Source organism: Sciurus vulgaris (genome assembly GCF_902686455.1).
Source record: "Sciurus vulgaris genome assembly, chromosome: 16".
NCBI lineage: Eukaryota > Metazoa > Chordata > Mammalia > Rodentia > Sciuridae > Sciurus > Sciurus vulgaris.
In genome coordinates this window covers 5,388,776-5,412,755 of record NC_136477.1, presented here as the reverse complement: position 1 = coordinate 5,412,755, position 23,980 = coordinate 5,388,776, and the positions used below count along the sequence as shown (strand labels likewise).

The 23,980-nt window shown below is 50.9% G+C and overlaps 1 protein-coding gene and 1 pseudogene across 4 annotated transcripts in view; both read right to left on the bottom strand.

The window, feature by feature from the left end:
• Nucleotides 1-23,980, bottom strand: part of ARHGEF18 (Rho/Rac guanine nucleotide exchange factor 18) — a 74,865-nt gene that overhangs the window by 16,618 nt on the left and 34,267 nt on the right. For all 3 annotated transcript variants that reach the window (XM_079114493.1, XM_079114494.1, XM_079114495.1), the window contains 5 exons: nt 4,799-4,937; nt 3,901-4,013; nt 3,649-3,789; nt 2,498-2,748; nt 1,580-1,705 (listed from right to left, as the gene is read on the bottom strand). In XM_079114493.1, coding sequence (XP_078970619.1) covers nt 1,580-1,705; nt 2,498-2,748; nt 3,649-3,789; nt 3,901-4,013; nt 4,799-4,937 — 770 coding nt within the window. The remainder of the gene's footprint in view (nt 1-1,579; nt 1,706-2,497; nt 2,749-3,648; nt 3,790-3,900; nt 4,014-4,798; nt 4,938-23,980) is intronic.
• Nucleotides 15,165-17,183, bottom strand: LOC306646074 (protein archease-like; annotated as a pseudogene). Its single transcript has one exon. The product of its transcript is annotated as a protein archease-like (transcript).

The following is a 23,980-nucleotide window of genomic DNA, read 5'->3' as shown; positions in this document are numbered from 1 at the left end:
CCTCGCCTTCAAAGACTGGTTAGCCAGAAGACAAGGGCATCACGGGCAGCTGTGGGGATCACCTGTGGAGCTGCCCACATGTGCACGCTGTCAGACGTGCTTGCACGGCTGTTGTTTCAGAAGCTTCTGGGACTAGCCTGGGCATGTGCCTCTGCTGTAGAACTGGCTCCCTGGTGGCTTCTGGTGCGCACACCTCTGGCTGGCGATCGCAGCAGCAGCCACTCGCACTCACTCCCTAGTGGGCGAGCGGCTCCTGCGCTGTGGAGCACTCCATGCGTTCTGTGGACTGGCTCCCGCTGCTCTTGTGTATCTGAGGAAAGCCAGCCTTCACAAAGAGCCACTTCCTGAGAGCACCGTACTGTCACTGTGGGACTGTGACAATCTGTGGCTGCAGGTTCCATGGGAACTGCCACCCTCTGCCCCCTTTCTAGATGGCTTATGCTCTCAGGTGGTCCATTGGACTGTTATTGCTCAGTGGATTTTGGTCTGAAATTACTCTCCCCCTTTCAAGCCCATCTACTGTGAGGATTGTGGAACAGATTTTTGTTTCACTTTTTTCTTTTGAGACGGGGTCTTGCTATGTTGCCCAGGCTAGCCTTGAACTACTGGGCTCAGTGATCCTCCTGCCTCAGACTGCTGAGGAGCAGGACTGTCCACATGAATCACCAGACTGGAACAAAATTTAAATGCATGTCATTCTTAACTTCAGACCAGTACTTGTTGATGCCCCCTCAGAACAAAGTCCCCAGGGCCCAGGGAACAGACTGTAGAGCTGTTTTGGAGCTTGGAACCAAAGGAGCTGGGGCTGCTGCAAAAGTGACTGCTGATGGGCTGTGTGGCTGAACTTAAGTACCATTTCTGACTTTTTTTTTTCCCCCTTAGGTACTGGGGATTGAACCTAAGAGCGTTCAACCACTGAGCCACACCCCCAGCCCTTTATATTTTGAGACAGGGTCTCGCTAAGTTGCTGAGGCTGGCTTTGGACTCACAATCCTCCTACCTCAGCCTCCAAGTCACTAGGATTACAGGCATGCACCACCACGCCCAGCTCCTAAGTGTCATTACTGGGACACAGGAGGTGGGACCAGCTTGACTCCATGGACTGTGGCTGGGTGGAGGGGGTTTGGTTCTGGGTTTAAGTGCCTGAATGCTCTCAGTCAGAGGAACCCCACAGGCCTCAGGGGGCAGGCAGGGACCCTCAAGGGGATAAGGTATAGAGGAACGCATGCCTTGATGGAGCCTCTGCAGGCAGAATGCTGTGCCTCTGAAGGGCAGTTCCCAGGATGGGAGGCCCCATGAAAGGATGCTCAGCAGAGTCCACACCAAGCACCTGCAGGGGATCTTGGGCCATCCTGGTGTGGTGAGGAGCAGCGACCTGGAAGTATTTTGATTTGTTTTGTATCTTGGGATTCTATGTGAGATTCCACTGACATGTTTGAATGAATTTGTTTAAAAACCAAACCAGACTGTGAAAACCACTGCTTTATAACAACTTACTATTCCTGAAACCCAAGATGCTAGTTTGGTGGAAAAAACCAACAGCAAAGAAAATATTTTAAACAACTTTTTTTTTTTTTACCTTAATCAAGTTTTGAAATTTCTTGTTTTGCTGCAGCAACAACTTGTAATGACTGACAGCTTCATTGTGGCCGCTACAAAACACACCATATTTTTCTTTCATTCTCTCCCCGTTTTCACCTGAAAACTAATATGGAAGAGGATGGAAATGTCATCAAAACGAAAAACATGGAAACCTCCACAGTGTGTCTTCAAGTAGTCTATATGATTATGTTAAAATAAATACTGGATTGAGGGTGATTGATACACCCTCAATCAGAGATGTGCTTCATTTCGGGTGTCTAATCATAAGGGACGATTAAGGTAAAATGAGAAGATTTTGTGCTTTAGGGCTTTGCTACTCACAGATGCTGCAAAGCTTGCAGAGATTCAAGAAGAAAAAGAAATTTATGTCAAAGAATGTTAGAAAAATGAAAAATTACTTCTAATTTTCCACGTGTTTCGTCTTTCAGTGCTGGGGTGGATCCAGGGTCTGGTGCGTGCCAGGCAAGTGTCTGCCACTGAGCCTCCCCTCAGCTCCTAATTCCTACTAGCTGACCTGGCATACTTTGGGCAAGCAGCCTGAGGTTAGATGGGGTGCTGCTCCCACTTTCTATCTTTGCCTAGACTCAGCAGACCCACCATGGATGGTCCTGGTCAGAAGTATGCTTCTAACCATCACAAACAGTGATAAAACCCCAAAGTAAAAACCAAACAAAAGCACAGAAGAGCACAGCTGAACAGGGTCTGGACAGACATGTTGGCTACTCCGGCCTCTGTGCTCCCAGGACAGAGCTGCAGGCTGGAGGGAGGGCTAGGGCTGCGTGTTTTCTGGAGTAGCCACACGCAGATGAAGAGGAGTCATTTTCATTCTGTTATTGGAAGGAGTGGAGATGGGGCGGGGACTCGAGTGGCACCACCCCGTCCCAATGGTGCCCACCTGCTGCACCAGGAGGTCCCCGATTTTCTGGATGATGTAATTCCGCTCGCTGCCCTCCTCCAGAGCCTCCTGGCGCCGCTCCTTGAGCCGAGCAAGGAAGTGGCTGTGCATCTCCAGCAGGTCGTCTGCACAGGGGAAGAGGCGGCTGATGGCCCTGCCGCCAAACTGCAGCTCCTCCTGGAGGGCCTTGGAGTACACCTTCAGCATGATCTTGAGCGTCCGCACGTGGTGTGCCTCTGTCTGCATCAGCTCTGTGAGGATGCAGAGGGCCAGCAGCGCTTACCCATGGGGCGCCATGGTCCTGCTGGGCAACAGTGGGTGCTGCCCTCCTGCCCTGGGTGGGGCTGACCTCTGAAGGCTTTCTACCTAAGCCTGCCTTTCTGGCCTTTCTTGTTTACTTTTTAATTTTTTAAAATTTGTATTTATTTTTTAAGACAGTTGTTCTGAGGAACTTCATGCCTGTGCTCTGTGTGTAATACACGCGTGTGTGTCTGATCAGACCAGACTGCAGAGGACTGAATGTCTATGTCCCCCCATTTCATATGTTAAAACTTTTCCCCAGGGTGAAGCTGTGAGGAGGTGGTGCCTTGGGGAGGTGATGAGGTCACGAGAGTGCGCCACCATGGACATCATTAGTGCCCTTGAGAAAGGGACACAGGGAGTCCCCTGCCCCTTCCACCAGTGAAGACACAGAGAGAAGGTTCCACCTGTGAACCAGGAAGTGGGCTTCACTGCACACTGAACATGCCGGAGCCTTGACCTTGGACTCTCTGATCTCTAGAACCCAGTGAGCAATACACTTCTGTTGTTTACAAGTCACCGGTCGGTCTGTGGTCTGCGGAATTCTGTCAGAGGTGCCCAAGTGGACGGAGACAGCCACCAACAAGGTAAGAATGAGTCAGCTGTGGGCATCTAGCCAGGCTCAACTACAGGGACCTGTGCTAACAAAGCCCTTTCCGGCCACCTCTTCCCCAGGCTGGAAGGCTGGGCTGCCCTGGGGGCGGGGCACAGAGAGGGTGATGTGGTCTACGGTTGGCCACAGAGCCCAAATGCCTAGATGGAATTAGGGAGAGGAAAAGAAAGAGAAAGAAAAAAAGAAAGAGAAGAAGCGATGGAGGGTGGGCCTGGGGCATGGGGCACTGGTCTCCTACCATATAGGACATCCTGTCTCTTCACCACCTCTTTCTTCTGCTTCTTGGCGTAGGCCAAGTCTACGGCCAGGCTCCAGGACTCAGCCTCGAACTCATGGGTGTCCGCCTCGACTTCGCTTCTCAGTGAGGCAGTGTAGGGATCTGAAGGGAGGACGGGGGCTGCTGTGGGAGCTGCAGCCTGGCAGAGCCTGGCCGGCACCTCCCAGCATGGATGGGACCATGCGGTGTCCTTGAGACTCAGGGCGAACTTACCTTCTACAAAAACAGACTCAGTATTGGAGGATGTGAGTGCTAGGCTGTCCTCGGTTGCCTGCTTGAACTTTAGAACCACAGAGTTGGCTTCATCCATCTCTCCTGTGGCTGGTCTAAGTGGAAATAATCAGAAGAGCCATTTCAACGCATGCTCCCCAGTCTACGGAGGCAAATCAGATTGTTACTCCACCTGATTTGATGTGATCAGAGAACTTTCTGGATTCCAGTAGAAGCCTTTAACTTGGTCACAGGTCATTTTTAAAAATAGGAGACTACTGACCTAAAACCAGGACTTTGTGCACAACAGTGACCTTAAAGTCCAGGTCCATCTGAGAGGCGTGATTTGTGGGCTTCCACTGCTGGCCACCAGAGCCCACTGGAGCCCTTGGAATTCTATCTACAGGACTTAGGGGGACACAGCCTCACATTGAAGGGTGGGAAGATAGTCTCTTCACAGAGAAAAAAGATAATCGATCCTTTGGCCAGGAACTCATGGTGAGATGGCTGTGAAGGCACTGGGTTTCTGCAGTCCTTCTGCCCCAGCAGTGCTGAACACACACGGAGGGGCCCTCAGCACCCTGCAGAGCCCGGCCGGGTACAGACTGGGCTGCGAGACTCGGCATCGTCCTGGGGACGAAGCAGCCCTGTCTGATGAGAGTCATGGGTATTAAGCAAACTGGCTTAGCGGTGGTCAAATTTACCCCAGGCTACATCATTTTCTAACCACAAAGGCATAAATCCTGAAAAGGCTACTGTTAATGGGAACTTCCCCTGGGGGGGCTGCCCTGCCATTCACACAGACCAAGAAAGGGCCTCCTTCCAGAGAGGCCACTGATGAGTGCCACCCACTGCCCCGGCCCTACCTCTGCACCTGGTGGCAGAGAGGACCCTGGCTTACCCGAGTCGTGCCCCAGTTCCGGCCGGGCTTGGTATTGGCTGGGGACCCCCTTTCTGAGAGACCGTCATGCCGACATTCCTGGATGGGGCTGGGCTGCCATCAGAAAGGAGGCTGCTCCTCGGATGCTCCTTCAGTGAGGCTGCGACAGAGGCAAAGACAGAGTTGGTGCTCAAAAAGTGGGCAGGGTAGCGGAGGTCACCGGTCCGGAAGCCCCGCTCCGACTGGGGCCGCAGCACCGACAGGATCTTAGAGGTCAACAGCTCATTATCTAGGAAGACGTTCTCGCTCCATTTCCTGGGGAAAGAGCCGTAAAAAGACAGGTCGGGGCGGCCCGGGAGAGCCCCGTGCCTGTCGCCACCCTTGGAATGGGTGTTCCCCATGCTGGCACTCGGGGCTCAGGGACCCGGCGCCGGGCCAGGCTGGTCTGCACCGTTTTTATGCCTTGGCGGGATCCTTCTAGAAAATACAGCTGCGCCTTCCCTTGCTGTATTGGCTGAAGCAGCGGGGCTGGAGCGCAGGAAATTGGTCCCCACTGTGACCGCTTAGTGTGGAAATCGCATAGTGTTTCCTCCTTCAGTAAAACAGTAAAAAGAATAAAAACGCTCCTACACCTCCTGGGTCTTCGCAGGGGTGGAGAGCTGAGGGCGGGTGTGCTTGCTGTAAATGACCTATGCGTGTGAGGCAGCGCCCTGTGCTTGGAGTGGCTCGTGCCCACACCACACACACACACACACACACACACACACACACACACACAAGGATAATTAATCTGAGATTGATGTCAGGGCGACGCTAAGACCCAGGGACCACGGGGCACCATGCTGATTGAGTGCTACCGTCAGAGCACACCAAGGCTCCGACTCTCCTTACACAGCGACTGTAATAAACCCAACACGCACTGGGCTCCAGAGGGCTGTCTACACCCAAATGCCTGTTAACGTAAGGTCTGGATCAGAGGATGCATGTACCCATGAGTGGAAATGTTTGCTACGGACACAAAAAAAATGCACTTTTTTCTTCCTAGGGCTAGTGATCAAACCAGGGTTTCGCCCATGCTGGGCAAGCACTCTACCACTGAGCTGCACCCCAGGTCTGAAAGATATTTTTTCTTTTTAAAAACATTATTATTATTACCATTAGGTACCAGGGATTGAACCCAGGGTTGCTTAACCACTGAGTCACATTCCCCAGTCCTTTTTTTTTTTTTTTTTTTTTTAATTTTGAGACAGGGTTTCATGAAGTTGCTTAGGGCCTCCTTAATTTCCTGAGGCTGGCCTTGAATTACAGTAGTCCTCCTGCCTCAGCCTCCTGAGTCTCTGGGATTAGACGTATGCACCACCAAGCCTGGCTCAAGATGCAACTCTTAATGCAAGCTTGATCACGGCTCATGCATTGGGCTGAGTTTCCCCCTCCTATTTGACAAGCCAGTCACTGAAACCCTGTCTCATTAGGATGGGCTGCTTGGCTAATGTGCTCTCAGGGTAAAAACTGCATTTTAAGGCCCTGTTCCAGATGAAGACAAATAGCATTAGAAGGGAATCTGATATCTTCCCAACCTGGTTCCTGTGTCCCCAGTGCACCCATCCATTGGTTTCTCTAGGTCACTGGAAGAGGGCAGCTGTGGCTTTGGTCCTAGGCAGAACGGAGTCTATGAATGAGCTAGTCATGGAGCCTACCCCGGGTGGAAGGATGCTTCTAGGCAGCTTTCCCAGGGAGTGAACTTGGCATTGTGAGCGAGTGCTAATTTGGGTAGAATTCTAGGTGACTGCAAATGTGCAGATAGGTATGTACCATGATTTGCATCGTCCCCCAAAGTCTATGTTTTGAGATTTTATTTTATTTTATTTTTTTGGTATTGGGGATTGAACCCAAGAGCACTTTACCTCTGAGCCACATCCCCAGCCCTTTTTTATTTTGAGACAGGGCCTCACTGAGTTGCTGAGGCTGGCCTCAATCTTGTGACCCTCTTGCCTCAGCCTCCTGATCTCCTGAGTTTCTGGGATTACAGGTGTGGCCACCGTGCCCAGCAATCTGTTGGAAATTCAATTCCCAGTAAAACAGCATTGGGAGGTGAAGTCTAGTGAGTGGTGATCAGGACCTGAGGGCTCTGCCTTATGAATGGATTGATCTCGCTCTCATTGCAGGGGGTCAGTTGTGGCGACAGTGGATTTGATTCAACAGCAAGCTCATCTCCCTGTGGCTCACACCCTTGCCCTTCCACCTTCTGCCATGGCATGACACTGCTCAGGGCCCTCGCCAGATGCTAGCGTCATGCTCTTAAGACTTCCCAGCCTCCAGAACCATCAGACAAATAAATCTCTGCTCTTTATAAATCACCCAGGTTCAGGTATTCTGTTACAGCAGCAGAAGATGGAGTAAGACACCACGCATTAAGGTTTTCTGGCAGAAGAGTAATGAAGAAAGCTTATAAATGGAGATGCCAATCACCAGCTGTGTGATTCCTCACTGCACATATTTTCCATATATATTCATTCCTTACTACGGCCCCACATGGTGGTGATGACATTTATGTGCCAGACATCATGTTAATAAATGGCTAATGATTACTATTATTATGATAGAGTAAGTCAATCACGATGTCACTCATATACAAACACCTGTGTACAAAAAGACACAAGTCACAAGTTGAAGTCTATGTGGTCCAGGGCAGGCATTTCCTGCCAGTTCCACACCACATGAAACCCTACCCAGGCAATTATGACCTAAATGTACAAATATGCGACAAATCCTGAAATGCAGCCTTTGCTCAGCCTCCTGGCATGGCTGGCAGAACTTTCCTGGGAAGCAAGGTCTGGCCTGATGTCTCACAGGTTCTGCTTTAATCACATAGTCCCCGGAAGAAAAAGCTATTATCAACATCATGTACGAGTCACTGGTCCAAAAAATGCTAATAAACTATCGGTAATGCTCAAGCTACGGTCATCGACTCAACGCTCCTTTGGATGATTCAGGAGACAGCCTGAAGCTTCACAGCTTAGGGCAGACAGTCACAAATCACATCTCTGCAACTTGCAATTGTGGAAGTAACTCATAAGCCAGTGGCCCTACCACAAACAGCTGTATTAATCATATCTTTTTCTTCTGTTATTATTATTTTTTAGTATTGGGGATTGAACTCAGTGCCTCACCATTGCTGAGGCTAGCTTTGAACTCGAGATCTTCCTGCAGTCCATGTGCATGCTGCAGCTCAGATAAGCCCTGAGGACACCATGCCCAGTGGGGGGAAGTCAGACAGAAGTCCACCCAGCGGAGGAGCCACCTATGGGAATGTCCAGAATTGGCACAGAAGAGTGTGGCTTGGTAGTGGAGCCCTTGCCTAGCATGCGTGAGGCCTTGGGTTCATCCCCAGCACTGCAAAACAAATCAGCCAAGTCCAGGACCGTGGAAGACTGCAGGGTAATGGCTAACAGAAATGACGTTTATTTTGGGGCCCTAACGTTGGTTATGGTGACTCTGAATACATTAAGAGCACTGCATGGTACACTTGAATGGGCAAGTCTGAGGCTGACACACACACATACAGCCACCTTTCTGAAGGGGAACCAGACTTGATTTGCAGTTGTTTGGTATGAGTTAGTCTTTCTGTCCTTGGCCTTGAGGTAGGAATGCATATTTATCTTCTGCTACCATGTTTTCCTAAAGCCCATGGCTATGGCAGGATGGACCGGCAGTGGTGTGGCACGCTACCCGTGCCACACAATAGATTCAGCCCAGTGCTGCCTGTGCAGCCACAAAAGCTGCTCTGGGCAGGCTAGGGTGGCTCAGCTGTAGAGTCCCCTAGGTTCAACTCCAGGCACTCCAAAATAAATAAATAGTAAATAAAAATGGCGATGGGGTGTGGCTCGTCCTGCTTAGCATGCAGGACAACTGGGTTCCATCCCCAGCAATGGAAGGGAGAGAAAGAAAAGAAAAAAAGGGGGGGGGGGGGGCCTTGGCGCTCAATTAACACTCTCTGCCCCTGCTGAGAGGAGAGATTGATCTGCGGGGCTACAGCACTGGGAGCTGCTTCTGCAAGGGGACCTGGAGGAGAGGCAGAGATGAACAGTGACAGTGTGGAAGTCCTCTGGCCCAAATGGAAAAATACACTCATTCCCAGCAACTCTCAGACAGCAGCCTGTCCTCATGAGGATTTCTAGAAACCTGTTTTGTGTTGGCTTTTGGATTTTTTGGAGCAGTCTGTGGGAGCAAGTCAGATGATGAAGCTTATGGCAGGTGTCAGGAGCCCGTCCACGTAACTCCACCTGGGCAGAAGAGCCCGTGCTACAAAGCTCCAGCTCATAGGCTGCTTTTCTGCAGCTTTGCTCCTGTGTGGCTCAGTTTCTCATGAATGCTTCCAAGTCACAGGTTTTTTTCTCTGATGCACAAGCACAAGCCCCATTAGCTCTGCAGGAATCGAGGACCCACAGTGAGATTAGGTTAAGAGGACAGCATAGCTTCTGATCACGGAAAGGAAGTTAAGAGGAAGCCCAATATATGTTCACTGTCTTACTCAGTTTTAAACCACCTTTTATATACAATCCAGAAAAATCCAGAAGTACACCAGCTTCTAAAAACAGGTGATTGTGTGTGTGTACACGTGCACATGTGTGCTGGGGCTCTGCCTATGCTAGGTAAGCTCTACCAATGAACTATACTCCAGCCATTGAAATGTCAATGTTTAAGTGACCATTGTGAATTCTAAATGCAAACTGCTGCTGCCCTCAGTGGCAAAGTGACTGAAGACATCATGCAGAGGCAGCCGGGCCTGGCACAGAAATCGCTGCATCTTCTGTAAAAGGCTACTGGAGAAAAAAGGGACCAGGGGACTGGCACCTGCAGTTCCCAGGTACACAGCAGCTTCAGACTCGGCCTAGAAACCCCTGCTCCTTTTCTCCTGTGTGGCGAGGCCCTGTGTCCCACCCAGTCATCTGTGCTCTGTTCTCCCGAGACTTCTGTTAAAGGTGAGCGTGCTACTGGCTCTGGAGAATTCTAGCAGGCACCAGTTACTGGCAAGTGCTTCAGAGACAATTAGAGAATTTGATGCAAAATGAAGTTTTCAGTTCACAGTTCCTGGCTTTTTGGCCGCCTGAGGTGAGACTGAATCGATGAGAAGAAAAATCATTGATTTCTCTGCTCTGCCTCATTTTGATGTCACACAAGCCAACTGTAAGAGAGAAAGTAGAATATGGGAGGAAAAAAGCCCACTTAACTCCACGCCTCAGGGGACAAAGGAAAATCTAAAAAGACACTTTGCAGATTAGAAGTAAGTATGAGTCAGAAAGAATCTTCTTCCTCAATCTGGAACAGCAGCCCCCAAATCTACGGGTTCTGTACCTGTGGACTTGACCAACCTGGTGGAAAACACTGGCAAAAGTGTGGTTCTGTACAGGACACATACAAACGTTTCCCTGGTCATTTCCCCAAACCACACAGTATACCTAGTTACGGGGCACTTGCACTGTGCAGTCATCTAGAGACGCACACTCCACGGGCCCATGCGTGGCAGGTGGTAGGTACACACAGCACCGTTGTATAGAGGGGTTTGGGCATCCATGGATTTTGGTCTTGGTGGAGTGTTCTGGAACCAATCCCCCACGGACACTGAAGGATGACTGCACCACTCAGCACACCCAACAAAACCTGTAAGTTCCCCACCGTAGACTACAGTCCAGTCAACATCCTCTTACTGCTTGCTTATTTATTACTCTGTTGTGCTGGGGATGGAATCCGGACTAGTGCCCGGCAAGTACTCTTCCACGGAGCCACACCACCAACCAGGTAATTTTAAAAACTGTGCTGATTTGTAGCAGCAGATCCCCTTTCTCAACTTACTATGCTCCAGGCTGAATTCTAAGCACTGTGCATTTTTTAGCTCCTTCATCCTCATGGTGGCTCAATAGCAGGGGTCGCTGTCACATTTCACAGCTGAGGAGACAGGCAGATTTGCCCCAGGTGCTCGGAGAGTGAGCAGCAGAGCCGAGATAGGACCCACTGGTGCCGTGAGCAGAGAGGAGGGAGCTGCGGGACACACAGCCCCCGTACCTGCGGCCACCACGTTCACAGCACACATGCCCAGGCCACTCGTGGACGGAGGCATGATAAGCACCAGGAGGTCCCTCCATGCCAAAGAACGTGATTCTGCCATGAAAAGGATCTGGCCCAGACACAGGCCAGTGTGGGTGACCCTCGAGGACACTGGGCTTAGTGAATGAGCCATCCCAGCAGGACAAATGTCACGATGCCACCATAGGTGCTTCCCAGTCATCACACTACAGAGGCAGAGGCACCGGGGCAGCTGCTATCCACGAGCTACTCACAGCCAGAAAGCCTCTCCTGGACCAAGGCTGCCCCCCAGAAGGGCCTCGCTCTCTGCCTGCTCACAGGACAGCCTTCCCGAGGACTGGCCACCTCTTCTACAAACAGCCCATTTTCTCATCCTTCCTCGAGTCATGGTTGGATTCCTGGGCCACTCTGCTCAACCTCTCGGTCTTTGTGGAATTTGCAGCCCACCTGCATACAAACCTACCAGGGTGCTTGTCAGAATGCAGCTTCCAGTGTGGTGGTGACAAGCCTTCTCCCTAAACTTGGCCTGGGCTTGAGATCAACCCCAGTGAGACTGGCTGGCCAGCAACTTGGCTTCTAGGTTCCTGTTGCTGCATTGGTGTTGACATGACCTTAAGCGACCCAGGCCTGGATACACCATGCTCTAACTTTTCTGAGGCTTACTTTTCTCACCCATCTGCTGCACGGGTAGGGCCCACCCACCTGCTATCTGTGCCAAGTCTTTGACACCTCTATCACTGCAGCCTGTCAAGACCACTTACACAGCAACTGCTCAGCAGTCCGCAAACCTGAGAGCACCAAGACTCCTGTCCAGCACGTTCCTTCCCATTCTTATTTCTGTTAGTTCCTCCAATGAGGGGGAATCCATTGCTGAGGGTCACCACTGTGACCTCCAGAACAGACCACTGCACAGACTGGCCTAGCACGCGGGTCTCTGACTGAATACGTTTGCCTCTTCCTTCAGCTGACGGTGGTGTACACCATTCCACACCTACTGCCGGAGAGATTTCGAAACCCTTTGTGCTGATCACTCAGAGCACTCCTCAGGTGTCACATACCTGGGTTGCTCCCAACGTTTCACATGCAGTTGAGCACCACACAGTGTCAGTCTGGGGACTGCATGTGAGACAGTGGTCCCGCAAGTCACATCATCTTGGGACACTGTAGATGCCTTAGTTCCTGCAAGCGTGCTCTATGAGGTCCACACAGTGACGAAATCACCTAGCGAGGCATTTCTCAGAATGCACCCCCATGCCATTGAGTGACACGTGACTGTTTATAAACACAACTGTGACAGACATCATGGGAAGGTATTTTGAATACTTCTTTGGGATCTGTACTCACTGGTAGAAAGTGGCCAGAGGGGGGCTTCCTCATCCTTCGGGACCCTCAAAGCCATCCAGGCTGACACCCGTGAGGGAGCTCCCAGGGGTGTGGAGGTTGGGGTGATGTCAGGAGCATGAGAACACGCTCACGCCCCATAGCTGCGCCTTTCTGCCCAGCCCTGCGTACACCACGTAGCAATATAATCTGGCCAGTATCACTCCCAGTGGCTGCTCAGATTTTTAGGCTGTGTTTGGTGGGTGTCCACTGAGCACTGTGGGGGCTGGGGAGTGGGGAGCTTGGACTCAACAGCACTTCCTGGGAGGTGGCATCCTCCCCCCTGCAGGCCCTTGACGTTCTGCCTCATTCTTCCCGTGGCCATTCCTGTGGGCTCTTCAGGTCAGGGACAACAGCCCAGGTTGGGCTGCCTACAGAACACTGCCTGCATTCTGCCTACTAATGGGCTATGGGCTGTCCCCCAGTCACTTGCCCAGGCTGTGGCCTCTCTGGTGACGTCCACTCTCATCTCCCCATCCCTGGTGTCTGGGACCCTTCTCAGCCTTATCTCTTGACAACATTTGCATCCTGCACCCCAACTACACTGTCCTGCAGCACCAGGGATCCTCAGCATCTCCGGCGCCTGCCTTCAGCCCCTCTGCCTGGCCAGCTTAGGGGCAGTCCTGGCACATGGCCTGGGCCAGTGTGCCTGTTACACTACAGCCCAGCACACTGCTGGCAATGGCTATCACAAGTCGCCCTATACCTGACCCCAAGGGCAGAGGTCACCTGGGTGCTTAGCCAGCCTCTTGTGGCATGAACACACACACCACTGCATCCCTCCCTGCATGAAGGCAGCAGGCAGAGTGAGGACGGGATGAAGGTGGTACCCAAAGGTGGCCTGCGGGGGCCCAGTGCACATCCCACCATAAAGCTGACTTTGTCTTAAGGACATCTCTGCCTCTTTCTCATGAGGACCCTGTGATGATGGCCCTAGATGACCCAGGATGATCCCCCATCTCAAGGTCTGCTGAGGAGTAACTTCGATCCCATCTTGCCATATACCATGATGTGACCATGGACACGCCTGGGGATTAGGGCATGGACCTGGGCAGCCCAGGCTGAGTGGGGAGAGGTGACTGGCTGCAGCCAACATGCACACGTGGTCCCTGCCAAGTCTGAACGTGTGACTCCTTTCCTTCTCATCTGAACCCTAGTGTCCTTTTGTGCCCATTTTACAGACGAGGGATGGAGGTATGAAGGGGACAGAGAGACGGGGGCGGCAACACGAGGACTCTAACAGAGGCAGTCAACTCTGGAAGCTGCCTGGTAAGCCCCTGGGCCGACATGGCTGCTAGGCATGTCTGAGCTGCTGCCAGTACTGGGCTTGCTGCCTTTCTCCTTTGCTCCTCGAGGAGCACTCTTTGCTACTCGAGGGATGGAATATTCCAGAATCCAGATTTTTTTTTTTTCTTTTACGATTACTCAGGGCCTCGGGCAAAGAGGCTGACTGCAGGGTAGGTGCCCCAGGCTGAGGAGCCCATGGCAGGTGGGCAAAAGATGAATGCCTCAGTCACCCTCCCAGCTCAAGTCTGCATGAGATGCCTGTCCCCCACAACCTGATGCGCTTCTTCGCCCCCAGATAGGGCCGCTGAGCCAGCTCCTGCCCTCACCTGACCTGATTCTGTGTTCCTGCAAAGCTGTCTGCTCCCAACCTCTGCTCTCCAGGGACTCCACCAGTCAGCAACCTGAGCTGACATCACAGCTCTTCTGCATGGTGCCTGGACACATGGAGTCCACAGGCAGTCCCACACCTACCCCTGGACCCAGCAGGCACAGTTAGGCTGTTGGGACCTCCTGTGGTAACTTCTCCCATGTGGACCCTCCATGGTCTGTGGTAAACCGGGCCCTAAACATCCCATGTGGGCTTTCCTGGCAGGCTGTAACATTCTGAGTCACAAGATGGTCAGACGGAGCAACATCCTTGTCTGGAATCGGGGTCCTGGCCTTCCCTGGCCATAGCCCATCAGGGTGAAAAGAACAAGGGGCCCCTTGGTGTCCTCACCTCTAACCTCCAAGAGCCCCACCTGACCTTCCTCAGAATGGGCCTAACTTTCTTTGCCATTTGGAGGGCTCTGCAGGACCTTTCAATGCTGCTACGTGACTTACGATCAGAACATCTGATAGCGTGCCAAGGGGCCACACGAGAAGCCACAGCTCTTCCCTCTGGGTCCAGTCCCTAAGACTAAGGGACACTTTGTGGTATGAAACACTTGGAAATACTCAGGTAAAGCCTTGATTCCTCTGGACACATTCCACTTGGCTCCAACCCTCCCTGAACCAGTGCAGCAGGGTTTTCAGACATTAGATACAGATTCTGGGCAAGGGGAAAACCCACTGTGGACAGGGAGACGCTGGTAGAGGGCTGGGGTTCGGCGGCCAAATCTCTCTCCCCCTCTCTCTTCCCTCTCTCTCCCCCTCTCCCTCTCTTTCTCTTCTCTCTCTCTCTCCCTCTCCTCTCTCTCCTCCCTCCCTCCTCTCTCTTCTCTCTCCTCTCTCTCTCTCCCCCTCTCTCTTTCTCTCACTTCCTCTCTCTCCCCCTCTCCCTCTCTTTCTCTCCTCTCTCTCCTCTCTCTCTCTCCCTCTCTCCTCCCTCTCTCTCCCCCTCTCTCCTCTCTCCTCCCCCTCTCTCCTCCCTCTCTCTCCCCCTCTCTCCTCTCTCTCTCTCCCTCTCTCCCTTCCTCTCTCTCTCCCTCTCTCCTCTCTCTCCCTCTCTCTCCCCCTCTCTCCTCTCTCTCCCCCTCTCTCCTCTCTCTCCCTCTCCTCTTTCCCTCTCTCCTTTCTCTCCCTCTCTCACTTCCTCTCTCTCCCTCTTTCCTCTCTCCTCTCTCTCCCTCCCTCCGCTCCCTTTCTTCTTGTGGTGCTGGGGATAAATCCCAGAGCCTCACCCAGTGAGTTACATCCCCAGTCCTCATCATTTTTTTTTCTAGGTAAAGAAATGTTATTTTCTCATATTATTCTTTTTTTCCAAACTGGACTCTATCCCAACTGTCACTTGTCAGTGATCCCTTCTGGGACCAACTGGAGGGCTGTCACTGCATTAGGAGAACCTGGGTACTTGCGCCATAGCAGGGAATGAGCACAGGAGGGAACATAACTGCCCTCAAGCACTAAACGATTCTTCGAAGTCTGAATGTGTAGGGAACACAGACCAAGGCTCTGCTCTGATTTTCCATTTCTGAAAGTCACACTTTAAGTTAAAAATACCTGATGCATAAATGCCCATTTATCAAGATACCACAGAAATCAAATCACTGATCTTCTCAAAAGGAGGATTTTGAAAAAGTTCTTCATAGGAGTTCATCTTTCTTTCCTTTTCTTTTCTCTCTCTCTCTCTCTGTGTCTTAAATATCAACTATCACAAAACCTTCTGGCTTCTCTTCATTATAGACCTGTATTGCTGCATATGTTATTGCTTTGACTTTCATTCCCTGAGGGTGCTTGAAAATTCTTCTCCCCACCCAATTGAATGCAATTTAAAATTTCTTTGATCAATATGAAGTACTTTTCCTTCCCGGGGTATGAAGAATTCATCAGCACTGAACTTATAAAGCCACCTGTCCAAAAAGTGAAACAGAGATTATAAGTCATCTCCCTTGGGTTTCTACTTCTATCGTTTGGAGGGGTTCCACAGTCCCAGTATCTGTCATGTAACCAAACATGGCCATTGCACACTGCTCAAATGCTTTCTCCAGAGTATCTCCCCATGCATGTAACTGGACATCTGCTATAAGATCCAAATCTTTATAATTAGCACACTGGTAAAACTCAAATGTGATCAGGCACTTGTGGAAGTTGTTCAAGAAACTGTAAGTGTGGAAGCCTAGGTTTCCTGACTCCCAAGCCAGGTGGCCTATTCCTTTTAGAACCCTTTAGGACAAATCCAAAAGATACTACAAGATAGGGCGCACACAGGGCACAATAAGTTGATGCCTGAAGCTCCTCTGGAGCAAGGTAGAAGGTGAGGAGGGAAGCTGCAGGCGAGAAGTCAGGTATGCTCGTGTGCCCATATTTGAACAGAGAAGCGAGCCTTCTACTCAGTCACACTTCCGATGGACTGGAGGATGCTTGGCCTTGATCGCCTTCTGCTCCTCAGTCAAACTGCAATCTCTAACGTTCCCCTTCCTGCGCCATGATCACAGGATTGCACGCTCTGATTCCCTCATCAGTCTTTTTTTTTTTTTTTGGGTGCTGGGGATTGAACCCAAGGCCCTATGCTTACAAGGCAAGCACTCTACCAACTGAGCTGTCTCCCCAGCCCCCTAATTCCCTCATCATTCTTAACCTTAATTTCGAAGTTTTTTTTTAAGTGGGAGTATACACATTAGTTTAATTATTCCACTGATATATAAGACATTTTAAAAAATTAACATCCAATACTGCCTTTAGTCAGTTTTCTGTTATGTGACAGAATGGCTTCACGTTATGATCAACCTAAAGGGAGGAAATGTTCGTGTTGGTGTGTGGCTTGAGGTTTCAGTCCAGGGTCAGTTGGCCCTGGCGTAGTGTGTCACAGCGGGCGCACGTGGCAGAGGCCTGCTCCCCTCAAGGTGGCTGGGAAGCAGAGAGGGAGAGGGGGCCAGGGTCCCACAGTCCCTTCAAGGGCACGTCCCCATGACCTAGCTTCACCAGCCTTATCTCTTGAAGGTCCCACGCTTTCCACAGGCTGGGACCAAGGCTTGAACACGCGGGCCTGTGGGGACATTCAAGATGGAAACCGTAACAAACACCAACGTGGCGTTTTCTCTAAACTGAAGTCTTACACACACAGCTTCATTCTTCTTTAATAAAGACAAGAAGCAAACAAGGCAAACTGCTATAGGTGTATCATCTTAGGAGAAAAAAAGAACCACATGGAACATCCTTGGGCCTGAAACCAGCCAGCTGCCTAGCAGGGTCCTGCAGGGTGCCTGTGCTGTGAACCCTTCACCCACAGACGCCTGGCTGAATCCCACCCTCCTTCCTCAGCAGCATGAGGTGAGCTGAAGATTGACACGAGGAAAAGGTGCTGGGAGAACCCAGGGCCTCTCCCATGAGGCAGGAGGAACACCGCCGAGCCACACCCCCTGGTCACAAGCCTGTGCCCCCATGCTGGCTAGGCTCCTGTGGTTTTGTTTTGTTTTGTTTTTAAAGATTTTAATTATGTTTATTTTTCTTTTCAAAGATACTAGGGACTTGGACGCAGCATGGGGCAATGTCGGGCTCACAGGAATATCTTGGATTTCGCCCTTGTAAACAGCCGCACAAATGCTGTGGGGCCGCTGTCGCCTGACCTGCCCTTACCCACAAGGAGGCCATTCTCTTTGAAACTCTGCAACTCTGATTCAAGAGGAAGCAGTGCTCTCAGAACCTGGGGGACCTGCAGTGACGCCACACAGCATGAGAGCAGGCTCTCTGGCTCAGGCGATGCGCTGCCCACCTTCTCAAGGGGATACAGCTTCACGGTTCAGAACCAGTTAAGATGGTGAAACCCTCATCTGGGGCGGTGGTGTCCGCGGGAAGGGCCCCCAGAGAGGTGCCGTCTCTGCCCCAGGTGGTGGTGTGCTGCCTCCTCAGGCAGGAGGCTCCTGGCCCTGCCCCTCAGTCCTGGCCCTGCCCTCCTAGGCCCTGCCCTCCGCGGGCTTTCAAATAATAACAAAAGGTAACAGCGGGAGGCTGGGGGAAGGGCACGCAGGAGCGCTGCACAATCTCTTTAAAAACTACCTAAAATTCTTTCAAAATAAAAATCACAAAAAAGTTCAAAGAGCATGGCAGTGGTTTTTTTATGCCACCCAGAATCAACAGTGGTGTAGAAAGAACAGGGCTTGGCGACCGCACCTTCTGCCTGTCCCACCCTGTGGGTCACGGAGGCCCCGGGACTGCCCTATTTGAAACACAGGCCCCCTCCCGCCTGGCTTCAGTTTTCCTGCTAGCACTCTGAGCCAGTTCTCTCCGTGTTCTTGGTGGCTGTCTGCAGAGGCACTGGGCAGAGTGAGTCAGCCAGCACTGTACCACCTCCCAGGGGAAGGGGGGTGGGCTCCTGCCAGCCTCCCCTCACCGGGTTTTTGTCACCCTATCAATACTTGACCTTGTTTCATGTTTCTGCTAAAAGAAGCCTTATTTAATATTCACCGTTAATCCATCCATGTTGGACTCGTGGCCAGCAGTGCTGCCACCCGTGCCCAGGTGAAGCTTCTCTGGTGAACACATTGTTTCTGTGAGGTGTATTGCAGCCCACTTGCTGTAAGGGACACCAGATAGTGCCTGAGCACTATGCTTGGGAGCCGCGTTCAATATCAAAATCACCAGTGAAAAGCACAGAAGGGCTAACACCTGGCACCCCAGACCTCGAGGAGGGCAGGACAGCGAAAGCCAGAAGGCAGGTGGCCCGGGCACCCCCTCAACTGGGACCTGCCTGGGGACAGTTCCCACTCTGTACACACGTATGAAGGACCAAGAAAGTACCCGAATATTGATTGGGGGTCACAGAGACTTTTTACCCAGCAGGTGAATTTGTACGATATTTGTGTACTGAGGAGGGGTCTCTGGGAGGTGGGGGCTCTGTGCTGTTCCTCACTGGCACGGGCCTGCTACATGATGCTGCTGGACAATGTTCACTAGAGAGAGGGAGGGGATGTCCAGGAGATCCCTGGTCTGGGGTCCACTAAGTGGACAGGAGTCCTTGTTTGGGAAGGTACAATTGGGGGCCTTCGGGGCCCGTGGAGTTGATGCTTTCTCCTTGAAGCTGAAGCCACAGAGGTTTATGCAGAGCAGTGGCTGAACTTGGCTTCTGGAAATGCAGTGGCATGGGGACTGAATTTGAAGGTGCTGCTAGTGGTCTTGGGAACAGCTAAGGAGGCTGCTGGGGCACCCGGGCCTGTGGCTGGGAGCAGTGAAGAGAGGAGACTGGGGCAGCCTTGGGTTGGGCAAGGCAGAGGTGGCAAGTTCAGTTCCACTGTAGGTGGGGGTCTAGCCCCTGCCCCCATGAGAACTCAAAGTCACGGCTGGGAGATGGAAATCTGGGCATAGGAAGATACCTGCAGCCCAGAAGTGGGTGACATTCCAGAGCTCACGGGCAGCTTTATGGAGGGATTAATCGGGATGAGATGGAGTTAACTGTCCTGAGGGTCTGGCTTTGTTGAGAGAGGTCAAGGTACTACAGCAGTCAAATTACATTAGTCATTTATTTGGGGGAACAAGGGGAAGGACTACTGCATCACAGCCACTGGCTCAGACTATTTTTTTATTTTTATTATTAACTAAAAGCCTTAAGATGTTTTCTCATAAGCTGTCATTAGGTCCATTCCCCCACTGCATATTTACATAGTGGCTTATTTAGGCCAGTAGTTCCCAACCAGCAGCCAGCATGCTAAGCCCATGCTTCACCACTGAGATGTACCCCCAGCCCCTCTGTGGGCATTTCTGATTGTTACCACCAGGGAGGAGGGTGCTCCTGGTGTAGAAGAGGAGTAGGCCAGGGATGCTGTCCCATACCCTGTGGTGCTGAGTACAGCCCACCATAATGACCCGGTCCCAAAGTCAACTGTGTCCAGGTTGGATAACTGGATTTAGACCCAGGCACGGGAGTCTAAATGTGCATCACACTGAGACCTTCTAATGTGCTTTAGCCAACTGCTTCAGTCACCGAGATCTTTGGGTCCTGACTCTGCCATGTGATGGAAAGGCCCCTCTGGTTGTTTGTCATCTTTACTTCTGATATGGAAGCTTCTTACATCCTTATCTTTTTCACTGACATGTTAAGCAAACCACCCCAGTGGTGACCTCCTGCTGGAACCAGTGCACTAATAAGTAGCTTCGAGAACTTTACCTGCCTAGTTACAAGCCTGGCTACAGGATGATTAGCTCAGCATCTGTCCTGCCTCGCCTGCCCCCAAGAGCATGTACAGGACCTGATGATGGCTGTCCATTTCACACGGTCAACTCCATTTCCTGGCCAGCTGGATTTGATGTCCACCTTCCAGAGGGGCTAAGGACTTCTCCACAAGGATCTGTGCTGGCTTCTGCGTTCCTCAATCTAGCCTGCCTCGTAAACTGCATTCTGCAGGGTCACCTGAAGCAGGGACTCAGCCAGGTGTTTGTATCCCATGTTCATGGCAGCATTATTCACAACAGCCAGAAAGTGGACACAGCCTAATCCTCTACCAGCAGAAAAACCGGTGAAGTGTGATACCCACCTCCCACAATAAACACGCTTGCTAGAATATTATTCAGCCTTAAAGGGCAATGCTGACACCTGGCACCACATGGCTGAATGCTGAGGACACCACGTTCAGTGAACCAAGAGCCATGCTGGGACAAGCAGCACAAGTCCACTCACAGAAGGTCCCTGGAACCGCCGGATCCATAGAGGCAGGAGATAGAACAGTGTGTACCAAGGGCTGGGGGCAGGGTTAGCACCTAGCATGGGTGGTTTCATTTGGTGGGGATGGTCGTATAACGATGTGTATGTGCTTAACGCCACTGAATCATGCATGGGAAATGGTTAAAATGGCTTTTTAAAGGGATGTAACCCATTCTGGAGACCTGAACCTCAGAGCTGGGGCTCCTCACATCTTGGACGTAAGATTTCCTCCCAGGAACCTGACAGCGTTCATAAAAGGCAAATGCTAAACAACACTTCAGAACCTCTTCCTACCTCCTCTATTGCAGCCGTCCTGGGTGACAGGACCCAGGCGGCCTCCCAAGAGATCAGTTCTAAACACCCCTGCTGAGTCCACGTGTGCCTAAAAGGTGTCTGCCTCTCTGCCTGCACTCATCAAACCCCCAGGCCATCCCAGGACTGTTGGTGGAGAAGGGACCCAAGACTGGCTCCATTTGGTGTCTGGAATCGCTTTGATGAGCAAAGCCAGTGCTGGAACTGCTCGCCCAGGATGAAGAGGTAAGAACCACTGCTAAGAAGAGACCAGCCATGGAGGAAGCGGCCCTGCAAAGGGAGTCTGGAAAGGGGCAAATCTAATCAGGAGGCAAGAGTTCCGTCTCAAGGCCAGAGAGGGACTGAGAAGAAAGACAAGCTTGGTGTGTGATCTCATTTTTACCATATCTGGAAAAAAAAAAAAAAAGTACAAAAGGCCAAGAATGGGGTGGAGGTGGCCCTGAACTGCCCAGGCTTGTCCTGGAGCTTATTCACTTCCTCTGGCTCATGTTTCACACAATTTTCTAGAATCAGGACGGAGGACCTTCGAGGTCACTCAGGTATTCCACCACTGGGAAAGCAGACGCCTGTGGACAGTACTTCTCTTGACCTGCAACGAAGCTGGAGCTGAACGGCTGGGTCTCAGCAGAACAATTCCGCCCGCTGGGCCCTCCTAGGAAGGGCAGCCGGCTTTCCTTTGGGCATCTTTTAAACAATTATGTCAAAGTAACTGGCTATGCAGAAATCAAAATGACATGGCAAAAAAACATTTTAATGAAAACAATTGATTCTGAAAAGATTAATTCAGGTGTAGCTATTACACATCTGAAATCTTCTGGAAAACCCTCTGGCCTTATTTTTTTAAAAAATAAAAGACAATTTTAATGTGAGAAATAAAGTGCAAATGTTAGCAGAGGTGGCCGTACAGAGGACAGAGGAAATCAAACACTTGATGGAGGCCAGTGGGTTTTCTTTCAGCAGATAAGAAACTTCTGTCACAGGGGGAGGCAGGGCAAAAAGCATGTCATAGAAACCCAGAAGAAAAACCGTTTTGCTTCAATGCGTTGGGAAATGATCCAAGGGCACTGAATTTCTGGAAGAAGATAACTGGAATGGGATGGGTAGGGAACTTGGAAGACTCACCAATGTTTCCAGTCTGAACCTGCCCAAGGTCGGCTGAGGCCATCTTCCAAAGCAGGGGCTTGAACAACTCTAAGTCTCACTGTTTAACTGGGGCAGGGTGGGTCATGTTGACCCCCACCTCCCTGACCTACAAATACCACGCAAGATCATCATTGTCCTACAAAATGCACCACAGGGTAAAGAGGGTCCCTGTAAGGACAGACAGACCTGAGGCGGATGAGGACCTCCAGTCCCTAACCTGTGGCCTTACCACACTTACAAAGCCACACAGCCATGGCCTAGAAACAAGCTCAAACGCATGAGCCTGTTGTATGGGTTGATTAGCCACCTGGTCTGCAAGGCCTAAAATATTTACTACCCGGGTCTCTGCAGTAAAAGTTGGCTGATCCCCAAGTCTACAACCAAACTGGCTTGTCCTGGAAGGAAAAGCCTCTTCTCCACAGCCCTGCAGGTGGCTTCAGCCGCAGGGGAACTCCTGCTATGTCTGAAGTGCAGAAGGGATCCCGATAGAGGAAGCCCACGTGGATTAACTGGGGAGTCATCAGTGAATCCCAGAGTCCTGAAACAGCCTATGCCAGTGGCAAACAGGTGGCACAGAGGTTGTTTTCTGTGCATCTCAAGTTCCCCATCATCTTAGGAATGCTGGGTGTTAACTATTAATTCCAGAACCTTGCAAAGACCTTCATTAGTATTCCATTTACAACCTCAATGGTGTGAGCTTGAATTTATTTTAATATATCCTGCATCTCAAGGTCAGATTGTAAGCTAGGTGCAGGGAAGGATGACTGGTACAATTCTTTCCTTTTTTAGATCTACAAAACTTTTTAGTTTGTTTTGAGATGGGGGTCTCACTATGTTGCCCAAGGTGGCCTTGAACTCTTAGGCTGAAGTCATCCTCCTAGCCATCTAGTTATCTCCCTGTGCAGCTGGGACTTCAGATGCATGCCACCGCACCCACATTAACATTTGTGTTTGCTGAAAGTGGCATTTGAATGCCCAGGGAGAGAACAGTTACATAGAGTATAGACAAATGGCCGAACATTTGACAAATAATATCAGGTACCTATTTATACTTTATAACAAGTTTATCTTCAGAGAATAGATTCAAAAGCTTTCCAGAAAGAATCCAAGAGCTTTCTTCTTTCTTTTTTGCGATTAACTGGTTCCTGCATGAGCCCAAGTTTACCGTTTACTTTAACTTCAAAGTATTGAAAAACTGATATGCACTATAAAGAACATAAGAAGTGAGTACTAATAACTAGTAAACTTCATCTCATTTAAGAGTCATTTGCAATAGAAGGTTCTTGTGCTCAGCTGAATAGTGCCCACCTCACTTTCATATCCACCCAGAACCTCAGAATGTGGCCTTAAGTGGGAATAGAGCCTGTGGGGATGTCTTGGTTAGGGATCCTGAGGAGCAATTTCAGTTTTGCATGGATGGGCCTAGATCCAATGACTGGTGTCTCTGTAGAAAAAGGAGAGGGAGACTGAGACACAGCAAGACACACAGACATGGGGGGACAGACAGGAGAAGACCAAGTGAATAGGAAGGCAGAGACTGGAGAGGTTGGTCATGGGCTACCTTTTTTTTTTTTTTTTTTTTTTTTTTTTTTTTTTTGCGGTATTGAGGATTGAACCCAGGGCCTTGGGCTTGCAAGGCAAGCACTCTACCAATTGAGTTATCTCCCCAGCCCACGGGCTATCTTCTGCAAGCCGGAAGAGCCGTGGAAGAATTCTTCCCCAGTGCCTTCTGAGAGGGTCCAATCCTGCAGACACTTGATTTCAGTGTTCTACCCTCAGAACTGCAAGAATTTGGCTCTAAGTGTTTCCCAAAGGCCCCTATGTTGAGTGGTGGAGCCTTTAAGAGGTGGAGCCTAGAGGGAGGCAGCTAGGTCACGGGGGCATGTCCCTGGAGGGGCTGGGGCCTGGCCCCTTCCTCTCTCTCTGTTTCCTGGCAGCTTACT